General features: G+C 38.4%; 1 protein-coding gene across 1 annotated transcript in view; it reads right to left on the bottom strand.

Annotated features, from left to right (window-relative positions):
- Positions 1-3,143: 3,143 nt before the first annotated feature.
- The window catches only part of LOC114650274 (cytoplasmic tyrosine-protein kinase BMX-like), a 163,186-nt gene continuing 144,107 nt past the window's right edge, over positions 3,144-22,222 (bottom strand). Inside the window, exons 16-17 of the mRNA XM_028799805.2 lie at positions 13,112-13,230; positions 3,144-3,431 (exon numbers count right to left, since the gene is read on the bottom strand). Coding sequence (XP_028655638.2) covers positions 3,250-3,431; positions 13,112-13,230 — 301 coding nt within the window. The 3' untranslated portion in view covers positions 3,144-3,249. The remainder of the gene's footprint in view (positions 3,432-13,111; positions 13,231-22,222) is intronic.

The following is a 22,222-nucleotide window of genomic DNA, read 5'->3' as shown; positions in this document are numbered from 1 at the left end:
GATTCTGGAACATAGGCCTGCTATCTTGTTGCTGTAAAAAAAAAAAGCATTATAAGCAGGCATTCTTCAGCTTGTCAATGAAGTCTAGAAGGTCTTAGGCTTGGCATGTTGGTTAAAGCAATTCTAACTTAATTGTGTGTACAATAAATGCAATACCATTATATGTTAATTTTATTTTATTTTATTTGATCTTTTATTGAATTTATTAAAAACATATAATGTTTCATACAATCAAGTCAAAACTTAACAAAACTAAATTCAAATCAACCAATCCCTACCCAGACACTCCACATGAGGAGGAGAGGAAGGCCAAGAGCCAGAGTAAAGCAATTGAGAGTAGTAAAGAGAGAAAGGATCCTTTTCTTCTCAATATAAATGCGTATTCTAAAATATTAATTAGGTCCTGCCAGGTTTTAAAAAAGATGTGAACAGATCCTCTAAGTGAGAACTTGATTTTTTCCAATTTCAAATAGTATATAACATCAGTTACCCACTGACTTAAAAGAGGTGGGTTAGGATTTTTCCACTTGAGCAAGATACGTCTGCATGCCAATAGTGTAGTAAAGGCAGTTTGCTTGTCCTTCTCCACTTTAAGCCCATCTGGAAGTACCCCAAACACAGCTGTTAGTGGATTAGGAGGGATTGTGACACCAAGGCAGTCTGAAAGGCATTTAAAAATATTTGTCCAGAAAGATGTTTATTTGGTACATACCCAAAACATGTGGCCTAGTGAAGATGAAGCTTGATTGCAAAACTCGCAGGTTGGACTTTGTCCTGGATACATTTTGGACAATTTTAAGTGAGATAGATGTGCTTGATAAAAGATTTTGATCTGAATATAGAGCTAGAGTGAATTCTGTGTGTGGCTGCCTTTCCCACTGTACTCTGGGATCTTTAAAAGGCAGGGACTTTCAAATGTTTTTATATATTATAAAAATGCTGTCTGAGTCCACAAGACTGATCAATACCTCTTCTGGAATAGAAGTAGGTTTCTAAGTTTCTAATTTGAAGATAGTGGGAAAATTGTGTTGATGGGAGACTAAATTTGGAGTGTAATTGTTCATAGGATGTGAAGACATTATATATATACAAATCTCTAAATGATTCAATCCCATTCATTTTCCAAATATTGAAAAATCAGTAAGTTTGAGAGGGTGGAAAAAGGTGGTTATCATGTACATACTATGAAAAAGTATTTGCCCCCTTCCTGATTTCTTATTTTTTTTTGCATGTTTGTCACACTTAAATGTTTCAGATCATCAAACAAATTTAAATATTAGACAAAAATAACTCAAGTAAACACAAAATGCAGTTTTAAGTGATGATTTTATTTATTAAGGAAAAATAAAACTACCCAAAACTACATGGCCCTATGTGAAAAGTAATTGCCCCCTAAACCTAATAACTGGTTGTGCCACCCTTAGCAGCAATAACTGCAATCAAGCATTTGTGATAACTGGCAAGGAGTCTTTCAGAATTGCTGTGGAGACATTTTGGTCCACTCTTCTTTGCAGAATTGTTGTAATTCAGCCACATTGGAGGGTTTCAGAGCATGAACTGCTTTTTTAAGGTCATGCCACAGCATCTCAATTGGATTCAAGTCCAAACTTTGACTAGGCCACTCTAAAACCTTCATTTTGTTTTTTTAAGCCATTCAGAGGTGGACTTGCTGGTGTGTTTTGGATCATTGTCCTGCTGCAGAAACCAAGTGCACTTCAGCCTGAGGTCACAAACTGATGTCCGGACATTCTCCTTCAGGATTTTTTGGTAGAGAGCAGAATTCATGGTTCCATTAATCACAGCAAGTTGTCCAGGTCCTGAAGCAGCAAAGCAGCCCCAGACCATCACACTACAACCACCATGTTTGACTGTTGGTATAATGTTCTTTTCCTAAAATGCTGTGTTACTTTTACGCCCGATGTAACGGGATGCTCACCTTCCAAAAAGTTCAACTTTTGATTCGTCAGTTCACAGAATATTTCCCCAAAAGTCTTGGGGATCATCAAGATGTTTTTTGGCAAAAGTGAGACGAGCCTTTATGTTCTTTTTGGTCAGCAGTGGTTTTCGCCTTGGAACTCTGCCATGCATGTCATTTTTGCCCAGTCTCTTTCTTATGGTTGAGTCATGAACACTGACCTTAACTGAGGCAAGTGAGGCCTGCAGTTCTTTAGATAATGTTCTGGGTTCTTTTGTGACCTGATGGATGAGTCATCGCTGCACTCTTGGGGTAATTTTTGTAGGCCGGCCACTCCTGGGAAGGTTCACCACTGTTCCATGTTTTCTCCATTTGTGGATAATTGCTCTCACCGTGGTTCGCTGGAGTCCCGCTTTAGAAATGGCTTTGTAACCTTTTCCAGACTGATAGATGTCAATTACTTTGTTTCTCATCTTCTCCTGAATTTCTTTAGATCGCAGTATGATGTCTTGCTTTTTGGGATCTTTTGGCCTACTTCACTTTGTCAAGTGATCTCTTGATTCAACAGGTCTAGTAGTAATCAGGCCTGGGTGTGGCTAGTGAAATTGAACTCAGCTTTCCAAAAAATGTGATTTAACTACAGTTACTTCATTATTTAACAAGGGGTGCAATTACTGTTTCACACATGGCCATGTAGGTTTGGATTTTTTTTCCTTAATAAATAGCATCTCCAGCAATAGCTGTGCAGACAGCAAAAGCGAGCAGTCTGGCTTCTTTCACCTCCTTGATCTTATCATGTACAGCTGATGAACTGTTTGCCCTCTTCCAGAGCAATGAATGATGCATACACTAAGTAGTAGTGCATCTATTTTGTTGGTTTTAGTATCATGAGTCATCTCACAAATATGATGTTTTTGATGTTGGAGATGTAGATGACTTGTGCACAAATGTATAAATGTGTGCTTGTGTGCCGTTTCGGAGGACAGATGCATTCACATTACAGTTGAAAGAGGTCACTTGTATTACTCAATGTGAACCATCAAGATAGGTGACTCAGATCTAAGTAAAAAATCAGAATTGAGCAATGAGGCTTGTAATGTATACGTAGTCTAACATTAGAGATAGTTTGTCATCATAGTGTCAGCTAGATTTCAGTCATTCACAGGGTTTCTGTTGGAGGGATGGGATTGCCAGTGGGGGATTTCTTTGTTTTAGTTTCTCCAATTTCTTTTCTTCTGTTTTCTTCCATCTTAGTACTTCTTTAATTCAACATTTTGTTATACTAAATCAAAACATGTTTATATGATATTTTTTATCTGCCTATTAAAAGTTGATTACAAACAAAAGAAAATACTTGCCTCATGCCAACAGCTTTTCATAATTTTGTAGATCTCTTCACATGCTAGTTGTGGCCTGTAAAGTCGATATCCTTGCATGATCTTCTGAGCAACCTGAGAGTTATTGAACAATTCATAAGGCTGCTTTCCTAATGAGTACACTTCCCACATTAGGATCCCTAAAAATACATAAAAAGATTAATTTAACAGGACTAACTTTCTCATTAGACTAGCTGCGTTACCTAGCTTCGCCTGAGAAATTTCCTAAGACAGTTGGCTCTGGTCATAGTGCAGTGAGTTAATAAGATGTTTCAGGAGTACTATGTAATTAACTGAGAACTTTTCTGTGTAGGGCAGCATGGTGGTGCAGTGGTAGTGTTGCTGCCTCGCAGTAAGGAGACCTGGGTTCGCTTGCTGGGTCCTCCCTGCGTGGAGTTTGCATGGTCTCCCTGTGTCTGTGTGGGTTTCCTCCGGGTGCTCCGGTTTCCTCCCACAGTCCAAAGACATGCAGTTTAGGTGCAAGGCAATCCTAAGTTGTCCGCTGGGTGTGTGCCCTGTGGTGGGCTGGTGCCCTGCCTGGGATTTGGTCCTGCTTTGCGCCCTGTGTTGGCTAGGATTGGCTCCAGCAGACCCTTGTGACCCTGTGTTAGAATATAGTGGGCTGGAAAATGACTGACTGACTTTTCTGTGTAAAATAATTTTTTCCCCAGGGCCTAATATTATTAGTTAACTGGAGCTCCTTATTTATGAACATACTATACCATTTTCTAAGCCCGCTTCATCCTGAGCATTGTCATGGCAGAACTGGAGCCAAATCCAGCAAACATAGGTTACAAGGCAGGAACAATCCCTGGACAGGGCACCAGCCCATCACAAGGAAAATACACACAATGGCCAATTTAGCATTGCCAATCCATCGAACCTGCATGTCTTTGGACGGTGGGTGCAATTCAGAGCACAAAGAAGAAATCCACACAAACACAGGGAGAACATTCAACCCTAATTCAGAGTGAACAGGAGATGGTCCCCTTAATGCCAGGCAGCAGTGCTACTACTGCGCCACATGCCACTTATTCTTGAATATGCTACATGCAATTGCATTTGAGTAAAACATTACTACTATAGATCAACTTTTGTTTTTCCTGGTGACTTGACTATTGTTGATAGCCATTGCAAAATACGATTTTAGAGAAAACTATTCTTTTGAACTGAAACTGAAAAAGTAGGAATAATGGGAATTTTAGGTATAAATATAATTTTACCCAGTAGCAGATCCTCTAAAGGTGGTACCATCAGTCAGATTTGAATGTAACACTTTTAACTGTCATGTTCTACTGTTACAAAGTTTTGATGCATTTAGATCAGAAGCAATATACAGTGAATCGTGGTTTCTTTTAATAGCATTGACATTTACAGGCTGAGCATGTATGTGTTCCATAGAATGAACTGAATGTTTTAAGTACTGTACAGATAAAAATTGGGTGAAATGAAATTATAATGTGAACTACGTACAATATACACCTTCTCTATGTTCTATCTGTGTGGGACTCCTTTAGTGAGCTGTGCACACGTTTAAACTGATCAAGATATGCTGTTGCTTCAGGCTTGTGTTGTACCCACAGCTTAAGTCGACCAGTGCAGTGTAGCAGCATTTGCCTGTTTGTGCTTTGTGAACCAGAGTATAGTAGCACATTGTGGTCTGATCTCAAAGAGGAAACAAAAGTTCTCCACCACCAAGCTGCCCCTCAACTCTCTGTTATTTGAATTTTGTGTATATAAGAGTGGTCAACAATCCAATTGTATCTGAAGAGGACAGGAGTAAAAAGAAGCCCACAGAACAGTGAGTCCTGAATGTTATCAAGGAGTCCACTTGCTAACCCCAACTTTTCTTTGTCCACTTCACACCTCATCTGTTTTTCCTGAGCAGGGCAGCTGCTCTTCCCCACTCTCCGCCTGCCCAATTTCTCAGCGCGATTACAGTGTCAGCTTGGCCAGTGGTGCTGTTCTGCTTGTGGCATTCATTTGCATGAGCCATTTCTCCATGTGATTACAGCTGAAGCAAAAAGGAACACACTGCCAAAGAATTCTGTGCTTGTTACAGCTTTATTACTGACAAATGTTGAAAAATTTAAAAAATGTTAGCTAATTTTTTTTTCTACAACATCAAATTTGAATCAAATCTGTCATGGTATTTTCGAGATTTTGGGATATTTAGTTTTTTGATTGTTGGTGGGGGTTTACCCCTAAATATTGATATGTCAGAATGTTCTTTCTTAGTTGATGCCTACTGTCCTAGATGTACCATCCTGTCAAATTTCACCTTTTTAAGAAAAATGGGGAAAAGTGTTTTTGTTGATGTTGATGAATCGATTTATTCATAAAGATGAAGGATAATTTTACATGTTTTGTAGATTACAAAATAACATTCTCTAACTGCTTGTGGTGGGCGGCTGGGGGCTGTGCCCAGCCGGGATGCCTGGGAGGACCGGGAGAGGGACTATGCCTCCCCCGGACCACGAGAGGGCAGCTGCGCTGGTTTGTATGGGGGCCACGGGAACTGAGCATAGAAGCTCAACCCTATAGGGGTCCATGGCCACCGTCAAGGGGCGCCCGGACGATTGTGGAGCCCTGGATGTCAGCACTTCCATCACACCCAGAGGTGCTGGCGGAAGGAATACCAGGGACACCTGGTGTGGCGGAAGTGCCACAGGAAGTTCATCAGAGGGCACCTGGAGCACGTCCGGGTGGGGATAAAAGAGGCTGCCTCCCTCCAGTCATTAGCCGGAGGTGGGAGGAAGAGGACGAAGCTCGAAGGAGAGGAGTGGAGGCGGCGAAGGAAGGTGCACTGAAAGGCCCGGACTTGAGGGTGATTGGTGCAGGGGCACTGTGTGCTGTGCGGGACAGTTTGTGTAAATAGTGAAAATAAACATGTGTGTTGGACATATTCGTGTCTGCCTGTCTGTGTCCGGGCTGTATGTCCACACCCATTAATTTAATTCTGGTTTGCAAGGAGAAAGAGTCTATTCTGGCAGCATCAAGAAGAAGGCTGGAAGCAATCACTTATAAAAGCACCAACACTTAAGTGTCTTAGCTGCCAGTAAACCTAACAAACATCTCTGTCTCTTTGAGATGTGGGAGAAAAGCTGGAGGACAAAGAGAAAAACTCTGATGTGCACAAAAAAAGTGTGCAAACTGTACACAGACACAAGATGCTGGATCTATGTGACAGCCACCGTAGTGCACATCATTCCAAATAAACTTGTTTATATTGAAGTTTTCTGTTACTGCCACTGTCATTTGGTTTTAATAAAATAATTGGTATAAGAATATACAAAATATTAAATGGGAATCAAAAGACCAGATATTAAAAAGATGACTCTACAAAGATCAAAAGAAGAAGGTGATACAGCACTGCCCAGCTTTAAGTGCAATATATGTACACATTGACGAATGCTGAAGTTATTGAAACCACAGCAGGTTGGCTAGAAAAGGCAAGGAAATCATTTAAAATCCTCTTTGTATCATTTGCTTTCTGCTCCAGTTAACATTGATTGCTGTCAAGTTACTATCTAACCCTGTGCTTCGCCATATACTCAAGATTTGGTACCACTGCTAGACATACTGTAACTTACAACTTCTGTATGGACATTGTAGTTCCAGTAAGAACAGTATGCTGCTATGCTAACAACAAGCCATGGATTACAAGTGACATCAAGGGCCTTTTGAACCATAAGAAAGGGGCTTTTAAAGGCGGTGATCAGCGTGAGCTCAAGCGCGTGCAGAAGGAACTCTGAGTCCAGCTCAGGGCGGCGAAGGAGCAGTACAGGAGAAAGCTGGAGCAGAAGTTGCAGAATAACAGCATAAAGGCAGTGTGGGATGGGATGAAGATCATCACTGGCTGCAGCTCGAAGTGGGGTGCCAACATCGAGAGAAACATGAAGAGAGCAAACCAAATGAACAACTTCTTTAACAGGTTTTACCACCCTAACCCACTCTCACCTCGTAGTACTACACCCTCCACCCATCCTTCTGCTGATACCAGCATAGGAGAGACATCCCCACCCACAATTACAGCAGTTCAGGTGAGCAGAGAGCTGAGGAGACTTCGTGCCAGCAAAGCAGCGGGTCCAGATGGAGTATCGCCACGACTGCTGAAGGTCTGTGCGCTGGAGCTGGGGAGTCCTCTACAGCGCATCTTCAACCTGAGCCTGGAACAGGGGAGAGTCCCGAGGCTTTGGAAAACATCTTGTATCACCCCAGTCCCAAAGGTATCACGTCCTAGTGAGCTGAACGACTTCCGGCCTGTCGCCCTGACGTCACATGTGATGAAGACCATGGAGCAGCTGCTGCTTCACCACCTGAGGACACAGGTACGCCACGCCCTCGACCCTCTGCAGTTCGCATACCAGGAGAAGGAGGGAGCGGAGGATACCATCATCTATATGCTACACCGATCACTCTCCCACTTGGACAGAGGCCGTGGTGCTGTAAGAATTATGTTTCTAGACTTCTCTAGCGCCTTCAACACCATCCAACCTCTGCTCCTTAGGGACAAGCTGACAGAGATGGGAGTAGATTCATACCTAGCGGCATGGATTGTGGACTGTCTTACAAACAGACCTCAGTATGTGCGTCTCGGGAACTGCAGGTCTGACATTGTGGTCAGCAACACAGGAGCGCCGCAGGGGACTGTACTTTCTCCGGTTCTGTTCAGCCTATATACATCGGACTTCCAATACAACTTGGAGTCCTGCCACGTGCAAAAGTTCTCTGGCGACACTGCTATCGTGGGCTGCATCAGGAGTGGGCAGGAGGAGGAGTATAGGAACCTCATCAAGGACTTTGTTATATGGTGCGACTCAAACCACCTACACCTGAACACCAGCAAAACCAAGGAGCTGGTGGTGGATTTTAGGAGGCCCAGGCCCCTCCTGGACCCCGTGATCAACAGAGGTGACTGTGTGCAGAGGGTACAGACCTATAAATACCTGGGAGTGCAGCTGGATGATAAATTGGACTGGACTGCCAATACTATTCTCTGTGCAAGAGAGGACAGAGCCGGCTATACTTCCTTAGAAGACTGGCGTCCTTCAACATCTGCAATAAGATGCTGCAGATGTTCTATCAGACAGTTGTGGCGAGCGCCCTCTTCTACGTGGTGCTGAGCTGGGGAGGCATCATTAAGAAGAAGTGTGCCTCACACCTTAACAAACTGGCGAGGAAAGCATGCTCTATTGTAGGCATGGAGCTGGACAGTTTGACATCCGTGGCAGAGCGACGGGTGCTGAATCATAGAGAATCCACTGCATCCACTAAACAGTATCATCTCCAGACAGAGAAGCAGCTTCAGCGACAGACTGCTGTCACTGTCCTGCTCCACTGACAGATTGAGGCGATCAATCCTCCCCCAAACTATGCGACTCTTCAATTCCACCCGTGGGGGTAAACGTTAACATTATTCAAAGTTATTGTTCTTTTTTTACCTGCATTTTTATTACTGTTTAATTTAATATTGTTTTTTGTATCAGTATGCTGCTGCTGGAGTATGTGAATTTCTCCTTGGGATTAATAAAGTATCTATCTATCTATCTATCTATCTATCTATCTATCTATCTATCTATCTATCTATCTATCTATCTATCTATCTATCTATCTATCTATCTATCTATCTATCTATCTACAATAAAGATTGAAAGCTTCCCTACACTATTTATCCATAGACTAATTTTGTTTAACTAGAAGAATCCTACCCCACCAGCCCTACCTTAGTTGCAAAGTGATTCTTTTTGTGAGAAGATTTTTTTTTTAATTTGGCAAGAATTAATTACTGCTATTTTAAAAGAAGCACACCAGGTCTCTACTAATCTTTTTTGCTGTCTTAATATATAAAGATACTAGTAACAAGTTTTTTTTAGAAGTACTGCTTATCAGACATTAAGATTTTAATCATGCTAACACATGTATGCCTATTCAAAATTAATAAAATATGTTGTTGTTGAAGTAAATGTATTTTTCCCTCCCTATCAATGGAGAGTGGCCTATATACTCTATATCATGAGGTGATCATTGATTTCAGAAACCTGTGTCAGTTGTTTAGACAATTAAAAAAACTATAATTTGAATATGAAGTTACAGAATTCTCAGATGGGTGTCCAAGATGTTACCAGTATAGAAAAGCCATGTACAGATGTTATTTTTTTCTTGCCACATATTTTACAGTCATCAGTTCAGAGACTATTCATTGACTACTTTACTTTTCTAAAACAGAAGCCTTTTTAAAGGCTATTTTAAAACTCCTTCATAAAGGCTGTCTAGCAGTCTTTTTAAATGTTAGTTTTGTTTTTTTTAAATTGCCCTCACTTGTAGGTAGACTATATAATAATGCTTGCTTGCTACTTGGTTGAGTTTTCTAACAATGGTGTTTTCAAAGACTACTGTCATCATTAATATCTATTAATTCAAAATTACCCCAATTGTAATATAGTAATGTACAGTTTATAGTGCCACACAGAACTACAACACTAATATATAATTTGGTTACAATCCTAATTAATATACTTTATATACAGAGGTGGGGATATACTAGTTATGAAATATGGACCACAAACTTGCTTCAAAAAAGAAAAATAATTAAGAAAAGAAGACAAGGGAAGGAGTTTTGCTTCAAAGGTTTCCAGTCATTAACAACTTCTTTTGAAAGCCCTCTAATAACAGAAATTATGGCAACAGCACTATTGCTACTTGAGAGGAAACTCAATAATGTTGTCACCTACCCAAGTCATCATGTGAACTTGAAAGCTAATAATATATAAAAAACATCATTTTCTCCTCTTCCTTCTCCCCAGCAGCAGTCAAACAGTTCACAAGAATGAAATCTGCAGCCAGGCCATCCCTGGTGTTATAAGGTCACTGATCCAGTGTTACGGGAAAACACTTCCTGTGACATTGCTTAGTCAGGTCTTATTCAAAGAGGAGCAGTCTCCTTCCAAAACTTCAATCCAAGGTAGAGCACTTGACAGAAAAACTGAAAGTTCCACCAATGAACTTTTGTATTGTACATTGTATAATGTGCAGAATGTTTCAATATAGTGTCTATGGTACTCACCCTCAAAAGGCTCTGTGTACTATTTTGCATGCAGACTGTTTTACAGCAAACTTGGTGCCTTTATTTAGGAGTTTAGTGACTGGAAACACTGAAAGAATAGGGGAACTTGAAAGGAGTGCAGGACACAGAACATGCTTCATCGCATTGCACAAGCAGACAAATAGATGTAGGCTATAGATGTAGGTTATAATAGGCATGTTGATGGGATTGTACAGTAAATAGTAGAAGAATATTTTAAAAGATGTACTAGTTATCATGTGCTTTGGCAAAAGATGACTTTTAGTGGAGTCAATGAAGAGTTGGGGTCAACCCATTATGGTTATTTTATTGGCATCCTAAAATTCCTTTCCTTTCACAATTTGACCCTTTCTTAACTGAACATATGGAAAAGTTTGGCAGAAAATGAACAGGCATAGTGTCCTATTTGTCATCAATGAATGCATGAAGCCAATGGATCAGAGAACTTACCAAGCAATGTCAGATAAAATTCAAAATATAAACTATTTCCTGAAAATGTTTAACTCCACACTAGACCTATTACATGTGGACCAATTGGCATTTAGGCTTTTGAACAGCAGTGGGAATGCTGTTGCTATTTTTCTGGGTTGTGAGCCAATTGACAGCCACACTGGTTAGACTTTAGTAGATTGTGTGACTTCAGTGGTGGAGGGCCTAGTTAGACTTCTCAAACTGTAGGAGCCAGTTATATGATAAAATGTATCATATGTATAATACAATAAGCCATAAGCCCATGTGGAATGGAAAAGAAATCCCTAATACAGTAAATACTTTGAGCAGCATGTTCTCTGAATTTCTCAGGTGTTAATTCCATAGGTGACAGCAGTCCAGAGGTTATTAATTTTTTTAACATATTACAGTCACTGTACAGATTTTGCTCTCTGTCCACACATAGATGACGGAAAGTCTTGAGGAATACAGATGTCACACTGACATTAAAATCCCTGTTAAGTACTCAGTGCTTGAGTATACTCAACAAAGGCACTGATATACAGTATATATAAATATTTTAATATTTATTAAATCATGTAGCCACCAGTGAGTGGTATGCCCTCACTGTGACTGAACCATTTATTTAACTCCTTGAAGGTTATCAAAAAAGTGAAACAGTAGAGGAGTGACAGTATACCAGCATAAATACTCTGTGCCATCAGATGAGAGAGGATTGATCCTGTTTGTGTTTGGCTGGGTGAGTACCTGTGGCCGAAAACACAGATTAGCAGCTACTGTAAAGGTTATTCAAGTTTCATAGGTGCAGTACCTACAGAAGCCACCAGATGTTGCACTAGAGTAACAGCTTTGGTGTTATAACTGTTATAACTTTTCAGTTCTTCTTAGAATGAGAAATAGAGCAAATAGCATTTGAAGCTGCAGGCTATTTTCTGAGGGGGAAAGATATTGTGTTTAGTGTGGGAGCAAAAGGGGACAGGCACAAGAATCTTTGTTTAAATGGTGAAATTCAAAATCTCAAGCAAGAATCCTTCAATTATACCATTCAAAATTAATCTCAGGCAGTCTTTTTAATGTGCAGAATGTTTTGAGACATCCAGTGCCACTTCATGCAGCAATGGCATGAACAAAGAATTCGACGATATTCAACTAAGACATGTACAGAGATAATGCTAAAAACATTTCCTTCATCATTGATATTCATTATTTAAAGAAGGTAATAAACGAAAACAATAATTACAACCAGATTGTGAAACATTTATCCATATTCTGCACCTGTAGTGGCAAAAATGAATAGTAGACTTTGCTATGATTTACCCCAGCTGTGAAAGCCAAACATGTTAACCGACTCAAAAAGTTTTACTATTAAATATTATTTATGTTACATTTAATAATTATTTTAAATGTATTTTATTTTATTATAAAGCACCGAAAACACAAAGGGAGCAAACAAACAAAAGTTATGAAAGCTAATGCCACATTAATGTGGCAAAGGCAGTAGGTGCCTTAAATAAGGTTCTGATGTAATCCATGTTATCTATGATTGAACACCTGAGAGCAATTCTGGGCAAAGGGCCTCAGGAAAAATCTTTAATGTCAAATAAATTGTAGGCAGAGGGCAAACAAGGGAGTGAGTGTAAAATAAAGAAATTACTTACAATGAAAAATACTAAAACAGACAGTCCAAGAAGATGTGGCCTTGATAAAATGCAAATATATAAATTTGGGAGGAGGACTTTGGGCAAAATAACTAATTGGCAGAAATTTAAAGAGGCCAGAGTTTGAATAGAGGGAATAGAAGTTGAAGAAAGAGTATTCTGAGGGTACTTCGACCACTTAGGCAATGTGATTTGGAGATATGCAGACTTTATTATACTCAGTAGGTAAAATATGTAAAAGATTCTAATAACTATTATTAATCTATTTTGTAAACTCAATAATGCATTTTTGAAAAGCACAAGTTTATGAATGATAATCTTTCAATCATAAAAGCTAATGTATGTATTTACACAATGGCATATTAAAGATGCTTAGACCAGTAGGAATACCGTTCATCTGACTTTGGTATGAAGACTGGGAATCTGTCTGAGAGGCTACTCTAGACATCACTGAAAGGAAATATACTGTACAGTCCAGTGGAACAGAATAAACAAAGGGGATAGGGACCAAGTTATATTATTGAAAAACATGCAGTCAACATACTGGGTTTCAAAAAACTGCTCTGTGTTTACGTGTTTATGATGTGTATTACATTTATGAGAACTTTGTAAATCTTAAAATACATACCAAATGCCCATACATCTGATTTGCTGCTGTATTTGTTATAATTTAAAACCTCTGGAGAAGACCATTTAACTGGAAATTTTGTGCCAACTGAACTGGTATATTGATCATCCATTGTGTACCTGTAAGAAAGCACATTTGTCATAACAGAAAAAAGGGAAAAAATGGTATTACTGATGAACTACACAGTCAATTCAGAATACCACTATTACAAAGACCCCATAAAGACAGTTTATAATGGATATTGCAATTTCACATACCTTGCACTAGCCACTATCTACTACTCTTTGTTTTATGAGTTGTGGAGGTGTCCTGAGTCACTGCAATCTAGCCAATTCATGAATGACACAGTAAAAATTCCCTCAGCATCAAATCTTCTATTATGGTGTATCATAACAATAACATCACATTTGTACATTGTAGAATGTAAAGAGGAACTGGATGGTCTTCTAGCATCACTACCGCTTTAGATTTTTGTTTTACCCTCCTCCTAGGCTATCTGACTACAATGTATATTATTAAACTGAACTCATTAATTGTTACAGACTTTATTAAAGTAGGATTCGTTTTTTTTTTTCTACTATACCTTAAAGTAGACTGTTTAACATCATACCCTTGGTTTACTGCTTTTTCTACTATTTATACTATTACCATTATACTATTACAGTAGGAATTACTAGGTTTATCCTAGACTAGTTTTTAAAATCATTCCCAGGGTTGGTTCTTCTTTTTTTTTTTTTTTTTTTTTTATCTAAATATCTTAACTTAAAAGCACTGAAGATTATTTCAAGCTTAAATACTGTTAATGATAATATTTTCGGCAGATAGTATTAAGAATTTAGCTGCAAAAGATATCTCTGTTTTAATTCTCTAACGCCGCTGCAGGGTGGGGTTTGTTTTGTTTTGGACGTGCTCTGTCTCTTCGTATGTCAGAGGACTGGGACATCGCGAAGTGGGATCTAGCCTAATGTGGGGAGACAAAATGGGGGGGTGGGGGGGATAAAGGGGGGAGAGAAGGAGAGCAGGTTATATCTAATCTATTCTTGTAATCCTTATAATTATAAATATCAATGCAACAATAGGCTAAAATGCAATAACTCATGGGGAATCTTGAAACTAAGATTAAAACTGCCACATTACCAATTAAAACTATAAAATGACATTAAAAACTCAGAATCAATGTCTCCATGATGGGACAGTTAACTTTGTGAGCTGGAATGTTAAAGGCCTGAATCACGAATTAAAGAGAAAGAAAGTATGCTCTCACCTAACAGGCTTAAACGCTAAAATAGTATTTTTACAGGAGACCCACTTACTAACCAAGGATCAGTTCAGACTACAAAAAGACTGGACTGGCCAAATGTTCCATTCTAGCTTTATAAAGAAAACCAGAGGGGTGGGAATTCTCATACATAGAACAGTTCCATTTGTAGCATCAGATGTAGTATCGGACCCTGAAGGGAGATATGTGATGGTTATGGGCAACTTATATAACAGTAAAATGATTCTGATAAATGTTTATGCACCCAATGTTGATGATAAGGAATTCATGCAAAATCTATTTGCATCCATTCCCAATGTGAACACTCATAAAATTATAATGGCTGGGGACTATGTGTTTTAAATCCACTCTTAGACAGGACTCCTGTGACATGGGGAACGACATCTAATACTGCAAAGATAATTACACAGTTTTTAAATGATCACAACTTATCAGACCCCTGGAGGTTTCTTAACCCAAACTCAAGAACATATTCGTTCTACTCACCAGTGCATTATAGCTACTCAAGAATTGATTATTTTTTTATAGATTATAATTTCCTGCCTACAATTAAATCATGCAAATACGACACAATTGTTATCTCTGACCATGCTCCTCTAGTCTTGGAGCTAAAATCATTAAGCCCCTCACACTCACCTTGTAGATGGCGTCTTAACCCTCTTTTATTGGCAGACGAGAACTGCACAGAATTTATATCCAAACAAATCAGCTTCTTCCTAGAGACAAATACATCCACAGAGGTTTCTGCAGGAACACTCTGGGAAACTCTAAAGGCCTTCTTAAGAGGACAGATTATTTCATATCTTTCCCACAGAAATAAATTAGAAACCAAGAAAGTGTCAGAGCTAAGAAGTGAAATTACTAGAATAGATGAAGAACAAGCCAGGCGTCCAAATGAAGTTCTCCACAGGAAAAGGCAGGCCCTGCATACAGAACTTAACATCTTAACAACTAAAGAAACTGAACAACTTATTTATAAGTCTAGACAGCATTACTATGAACACGGAGAAAAAGCTAATAAGCTTTTAGCTCAACAAATTCACAAACAAGAAGTTCACAATGCAATACCAGTAATCACCAACAAGAATGGAGAAGAAATTATTGACCATAAAAATATAATGCACACATTTAGAGATTATTATAAGTCTTTATATTCTACTGAGCCCAAAGAAGACAACACACAATCTAATGCATTTCTGGATACATCACAGATACCACAAATAGATGCTTTAAGTGCTGAGGAACTGGATAAACCTCTAACGCTAACAGAATTACTAGACGCTATAAAGTCACTACAAAGCGGGAAATCATCAGGCCCTGATGGTTACCCTGTAGAATTTTATAAGAAATTCTCCACTCAGCTAGCTCCCCTCTTATTGGCAACATTTACAGAAGCTAGAGACAACCAAATACTACCTCAAACATTTCGACAAGCATTAATCACCGTCTTTCCTAAACAAAATAAGGACTTGTAACAATGTGCATCATACAGACCAATTTCACTCCTGAATAATTATGTTATGATACTCTCAAAAATCCTAGCTAGAAGGATGGAGAAAGTGCTGCCCTCGGTAATATCACAGGATCAAACTGGATTTATTAAAGGCTGACACCTATCTTCAAATCTCCGACGCTTGTTTAATATTATATATTCACCAGCAAAATCAAACACCCCGTAGATATTACTATCATTAGACGCAGAAAAAGCATTTGATATGATTGAATGGAATTATCTTTTCACTGCATTGGAGAAATTTGGGTTTGGCCCGAATATTTGTGCATGGATCAAACTACTGTATACCAATCCAGAAGCTTCAGTTTGTATTAATAACATTTGCTCAGACTACTTTAAACTAGAACGTGGTACCAGACAAGGATGTCCCTTGTCGCCACTGTTGTTTGCAATCGCTATTGAACCACTGGCGGTTCACTGCCGAAACTCTTATCAGATAAAGGGGATTGTCAGAGAAGGACTGGAACAGAAAATTTCTCTATATGCAGATGATATGGTCTTATATATATCAGACCCAGAAAACACTGTCCCCGCTGTTTTAACAGCACTAACAGAATTTCAAAAGATATCTGGTCTTAGAATTAATCTGAATAAAAGTATACTCTTTCCAGTGAATTCACAAGCATATAATATTAGATTAGACACCCTACCTTTTACCATAGCAGATCAGTTTAAATACCTAGGGGTAAATATCACAAGTAAACATAAAGCTCTTTATCAACAAAATTTTGGCGTCTGTATGGAAAAAATTAAGCAAGACTTGCATAGATGGTCAACCCTTCATCTCACTCTAGCCGGAAGAATTAACATTGTTAAGATGAATATCCTTCCTAAACTTCTCTTTTTATTTCAAAACATTCCAATATATATGAATAAATCATTTTTAAACAGTTAGATTCAACAATAACCTTATTCATTTGGAACTCAAAACACCCACGTATCCGAAGAGCGACCCTACAAAGACCTCAGGCAGAAGGTGGCATGGCTTTACATAATTTTCAGTTTTATTACTGGGCAGCAAACATACAAGCCATAAAAACCTGGACACAAATAAATGAACATACACAGGCTTGGTCTGCAATAGAAGTAAAATCCTGTAGTACTTCTTTATATTCCCTGCTCTGCTCTCCAATAAATGCAAGTTATCGCAAATATACTAATAACCCAATTGTGCTTTACTCACTCAGAATATGGAACCAAATTCGAAAGCATTTTAAGATGGAAAATCTTTTATCAGTGGCACCTCTGCAAGAGAACCACCTCTTTCAACCTTCGCAAGTATATCCAGTTTTTAATACCTGGAAAAGTTTTGGGATTAAAATGCTCAGAGATCTTTATATAGACAACATATTTACATCTTCTGAACAATTACGTTCAAAATTCAACCTCCCAGCTACACATTTCTTTTACTATCTTCAAATTAGAAATTTTGTTAAACAGAAACTGCCCGATTTCCCCCACCTTGCACCCTCCACAATGCTGGAAAAAATACTGCTCAATTTCGAGGAATTAAACACTATTTCCACAATATATAAAATCTTATTAGAGTCCCTACCTTTCAAAGATCCAAAAGGACATTGGGAAGAAGATCTCTTAATCAATATATCAGAAAAGGAGTGGAAGGTAGCAAAGCAGAGAATTCACTCGAGTTCTATATGCGCAAAGCATAGAATTATTCAACTAAAAATTATATATCGAGCTCATCTGTCTCGCTTAAAACTGTCCAAAATGTTTCCAGGGCAGGATCCAACCTGCGAACGCTGCAACCAAGCTCCTGCCTCACTGGGTCACATGTTCTGGGCCTGTAACATCATTTTGGACAAAAATTTTTAAGTGCCTCTCAGACAGCCTTGGTATCACAATCCCTCCTAACCCATTAACAGCTGTGTTCAGTGTTCTTCCAGATGGACTTGAATTGGAGAAGGACAAGCAAACTGTGATTGCATTCACTACACTTTTGGCACGCAGACTTATTTTGTTAAATTGGAAGAATCCTAATTCTCCTCTTATAATGCAGTGGGAAACCGATGTTTTATATTATTTGAAATTGGAACAAATCAAATTCTCAGTTAGAGGATCTGTACAAACTTTTTTCAAAACCTGGCAGGATTTAATCAATATTATTTTAGAATAAGAGAAATAACTATTACCGCATTTAACTCCCTTCTCCATCTCTTATTTACATATATATTTACTTCTCCCTTTCCTTTGTTTAATGTTGCCTTATTAAAAAGCCTTAAGCAATTTTCCTTTAGCTAAACTCTCCTTCTCAGGGGTGGGGTTTGATTTGTCTTCAATTTTGTTGTGTTATAAATTGGTCTGTTTGTATGGAATGATTACAATGAAAATTAATAAAATAAAAATATAAAAAAATAAATAAATAAATTGTTACAGACTTTAAAAACTGCCTATTGATATCTGGATTTTATACTATGCCTAAATTTGTTAGGAAGTCTTCCACTCTTCATTTTTATTTACTTATGTATTATTGTTTATTGTTTCCTTTTTTATTTCAATTTTAATGTTTACAACTCTATTCTTTTCTTCACTTTGAGGTATGCTTTTTACTTAGAAATATACTATATAAATAGTATTTTTGTTGATATTGTTCCTACACTGAAGTAGATTGAGCAAGTTCAAAAATGGAACAGTAGAAGGATGGGATATTTATTGAACATTAACCTAAAAATATATAATTATATTATAGAATGCCATCTAAGAAAATTATGTAATCACTTTTTAATAAATAAGTAGCTGAAAAGTACTTTATGGTAAAAATACCTTTAATTTGAAGTGGAATGAATCATTCAAAAAGGAAAAGAAAAACTAAAGAGTGAATTCCAAGTTCTAAATGTGAAAATGCAAATTACTCAGAACTCGTGATTCAATAATAATAATAATAATAATTCATTACATTTATATAGCGCTTTTCTCACGTCTGGGTCAGAAGGAAGCCCCTCAAAACAAGGACGGCCATTCCCAGCCTCTCCCCTTGGAAGCACCTATGGAATCCAGAACAGTTGCACAATGGGACTACAGTTCCTAGCATGCCCTGTATATGTGTGCATGGGTGCTCTGGCTCAAGGGCACTATCACCTAGTGTATCGGGGAACATACAGGCTTGGAAGGCTGTCTCTCCCTGTTCATCCAATGTAATGACCTGCCTGAGAAAGGGAACAATATCCATCCCAGCCGGGACATCAGTCCAGCATTGCCTCCCATTACTAATATACTGTATATATATATATATATATATATATATATATATATATATATATATATATATATATATATATATATGTATATATATATATATATATATATATATATATATATATATATATATATATATATATATACACATACATATAAAACGCAAAGCCTTCACTGACTCATCACTAATTCTTTCACTTTCCATATAGGTGGGAAGCTGAAATTTCGTGTGCTCATTCCTTGCAGTGTACTTACAAAATTTTGGTATGTTACATGTCCTATTGCAACACCCAAGGGGGGGAAACTGGTGTACCCCCCTAAACGGTATATATAGATAGGGGAAACCCCTCCTCACTATTTCAACGACTTCCAATATACATAGGAAGTCCAAATTTCCCATGTTCATCCTTTACACTGTAATTACAGACGTTAAGCATGTTTCATTTCGCGCCATGTCCAGTAACATACTTTCAAAAATAACATCTTCTTTTTGGCGGTTCTCACCATTATGCCGTAAGGAACTTTTGAAACTGACCTGTCCTTTTAGGCGGTTTCATTCCTTATTTCCGTTAACAGAGGCCGCCCCAGGTCCCCCTTCCTTTTTCCGCATAGCCGCTGTCCGCGCACCTACCATGTGGTTAGCTCCCTGCCTATATACATTAATGACATCCCATGCTCATGTGCCTCCTCACTCGCTCCCTTACTTTCCTCAGCTGTTCGTTGTGCTCTCTGCTCCCTTCTTCTTTACTCCACCGCTTCATGGGTGGAAGGACTGCTCATTCTTCTTTCAGACTACCTCTAAACCTCACCCATACTGATTCCCCCATGTGTAACATATCCAAGCAGAGCACCACGGCGCAAGTGCTGACCAAGTTAAAGTTCTCATACACAACATTTACAATCATAAATTAAACTCTTTATAATCATCAAATTCACTCTCAATACTAAAATAAGCCTACGACAATTACATTGACAAACATGTTACATTATTTTTAAAATGTTTCCTTTTCTTTTGAAGCGTGGGTATTTTGCTAGTATATATATCTATATTATATATACATATATATATATATATATATATATATATATATATATATATATATACACACATATATATATATATATACATATATATATATGTACAGACACACACACATAGTCACACACATGTGCATACGGGACAGCTGAAGGGCTCTGGTGACTGTACTTCCACCGCTCGACCAGAAATTGGTGCTGTGTCATAACATCTTTCTCCCTCTGAAGACCAGGGGCCTCATGTATAAATGGTGCGTATGCACAGAAATATTGCGTAATGTATAAAACCTAAATTTGGCGTAAAGCCACGCACATTTCCACCGTACCTCACACCCTGGCGTACGCAATTTCTCCACTCGGTTTTGCAGACTGGCGGCACCCAGCATCAAAGCAGTGCTACTGTTCCTGTGTAGTTACCCTTTCTTTCTTAGACCCACATTCCTGACGAGGCTTTATAAATACACTGAAATTAACTGCATATTGTTTATTAGTGTAATGCATCTGTTTGTAATTAACCTGTAGCAATATAATGGTCCAGGGAATAGCCATAGTATTCCAAATACTATAACTGCTTTAGCGTTGTTACTCTCACTGCATCTTCTTCTTCTTTCAGCTGCTCCCATTAAGGGTTGCCACAGCGGATCCTTGGAATTAGTAAAATCTATCTATCTATCTATCTATCTATCTATCTATCTATCTATCTATCTATCTATCTATCTATCTATCTATCTATCTATCTATCTATCTATCTATCTATCTATCTATCTATCACTGTATCTGAGTGGGGAATCACAGCAGCAGCTGATCGGAAAGAATTATCGGGATACAGCATCAAGCACACTCTGCGTCAGCCACGGCAAAATGCTTCAGAGACTTTCCTGTATGGACCTTGCGGTTCAGAAACAGTTTCATCCCAAGAACTATAAACTATAAACTGATCGGGATTTATGTAGTGGAAGAACGTGGAAGTTTGCGTACGCACAGATTCCTGCATTCTGTATATTCCCACTTTTGTCCTTACGCCATGTTATAGTGTGAGTTCTACGCACGGCATTATACATGAAGTCCCAGATGATTGACAGCTAGAACACCTCTGACGTCACTTCCGGTGTTAGTCCAACTGGACCCACCTTTTCCTACAAGCCAGAAGCTCTGCCATCATGGGCAGTTCTGTTTGTACTCGTGTCTGCAAGATGACTCTGCAATAATTGCATATTTTTTTGACTTTTGCTGCATCCAGTTATACGGGGTGGCCATTGTAGCATTGCAGTACCTCAACTTTTTATCTTTGCCGTTTCTTTCTTTTACTCTCTCTCTCTCTCTCTATATATATATATATATAAAGGCACACATTGATAGATTGTATATCTACATTCTACTGGTCAAAATTTTTAGAACACCTCAGTTTTTCAGTTTTTATGGAAATGCACGCAGCTTAATGTCTTAGTGTTTCATGAAATCAAGGCATAGAACAAGTAAACAATGGCAAATCAAGTGTACACAATTTAATTCCAAATTTTTATTCAACAAAGTAGCCACCTTTTGCTGATATAACAGCCGAACTGTGGTAACCCTTTTTGATTCAAAATGTTGTAACTATTTGCAAGTCTCCAACTCTGCCTCCAAACAAAAAAAAAAACCTGACTATCACACTTCTTCCTCCATGTTTGACATTTAGTGTCAAACACTGAGAAACCATTCATCAACTTGACAGCGTTCAAACGCCCTGCGTGATGAACCGCATATTTCAAATTTTGATTCATCAGTCCATAAGACTTTCTTCTAGTCTGCAGTAGTCCACAGCTGGTATTTCAAGGCCCTAATTTTATCCTTTAAGGAATGGCTTCATTATTTCTACTCACTCTGTCAAACCTGAAGCACAAAATCTCCTCCTCACAGTAGAAACTGAGACTTGCTTTTTTTTACCACTATTGAGCTGTGCTTGAAGCTGTTGTGACCCTCAGAAACTTGTCTTCTGATTTTGTTCTGACTTTGGGTCTACCAGATCTCTTCCCTTCATAGTTTCTTCCAGTTCCCAATTGCCTTTGGATTGTATAGGACACTGTACTCA

This window comes from Erpetoichthys calabaricus, chromosome 4 (genome assembly GCF_900747795.2).
Source record: "Erpetoichthys calabaricus chromosome 4, fErpCal1.3, whole genome shotgun sequence".
NCBI classification, from domain to species: domain Eukaryota; kingdom Metazoa; phylum Chordata; class Cladistia; order Polypteriformes; family Polypteridae; genus Erpetoichthys; species Erpetoichthys calabaricus.
Note: the sequence above shows the minus strand (reverse complement) of the source record. Positions and strands in the feature narration are given on the sequence as shown.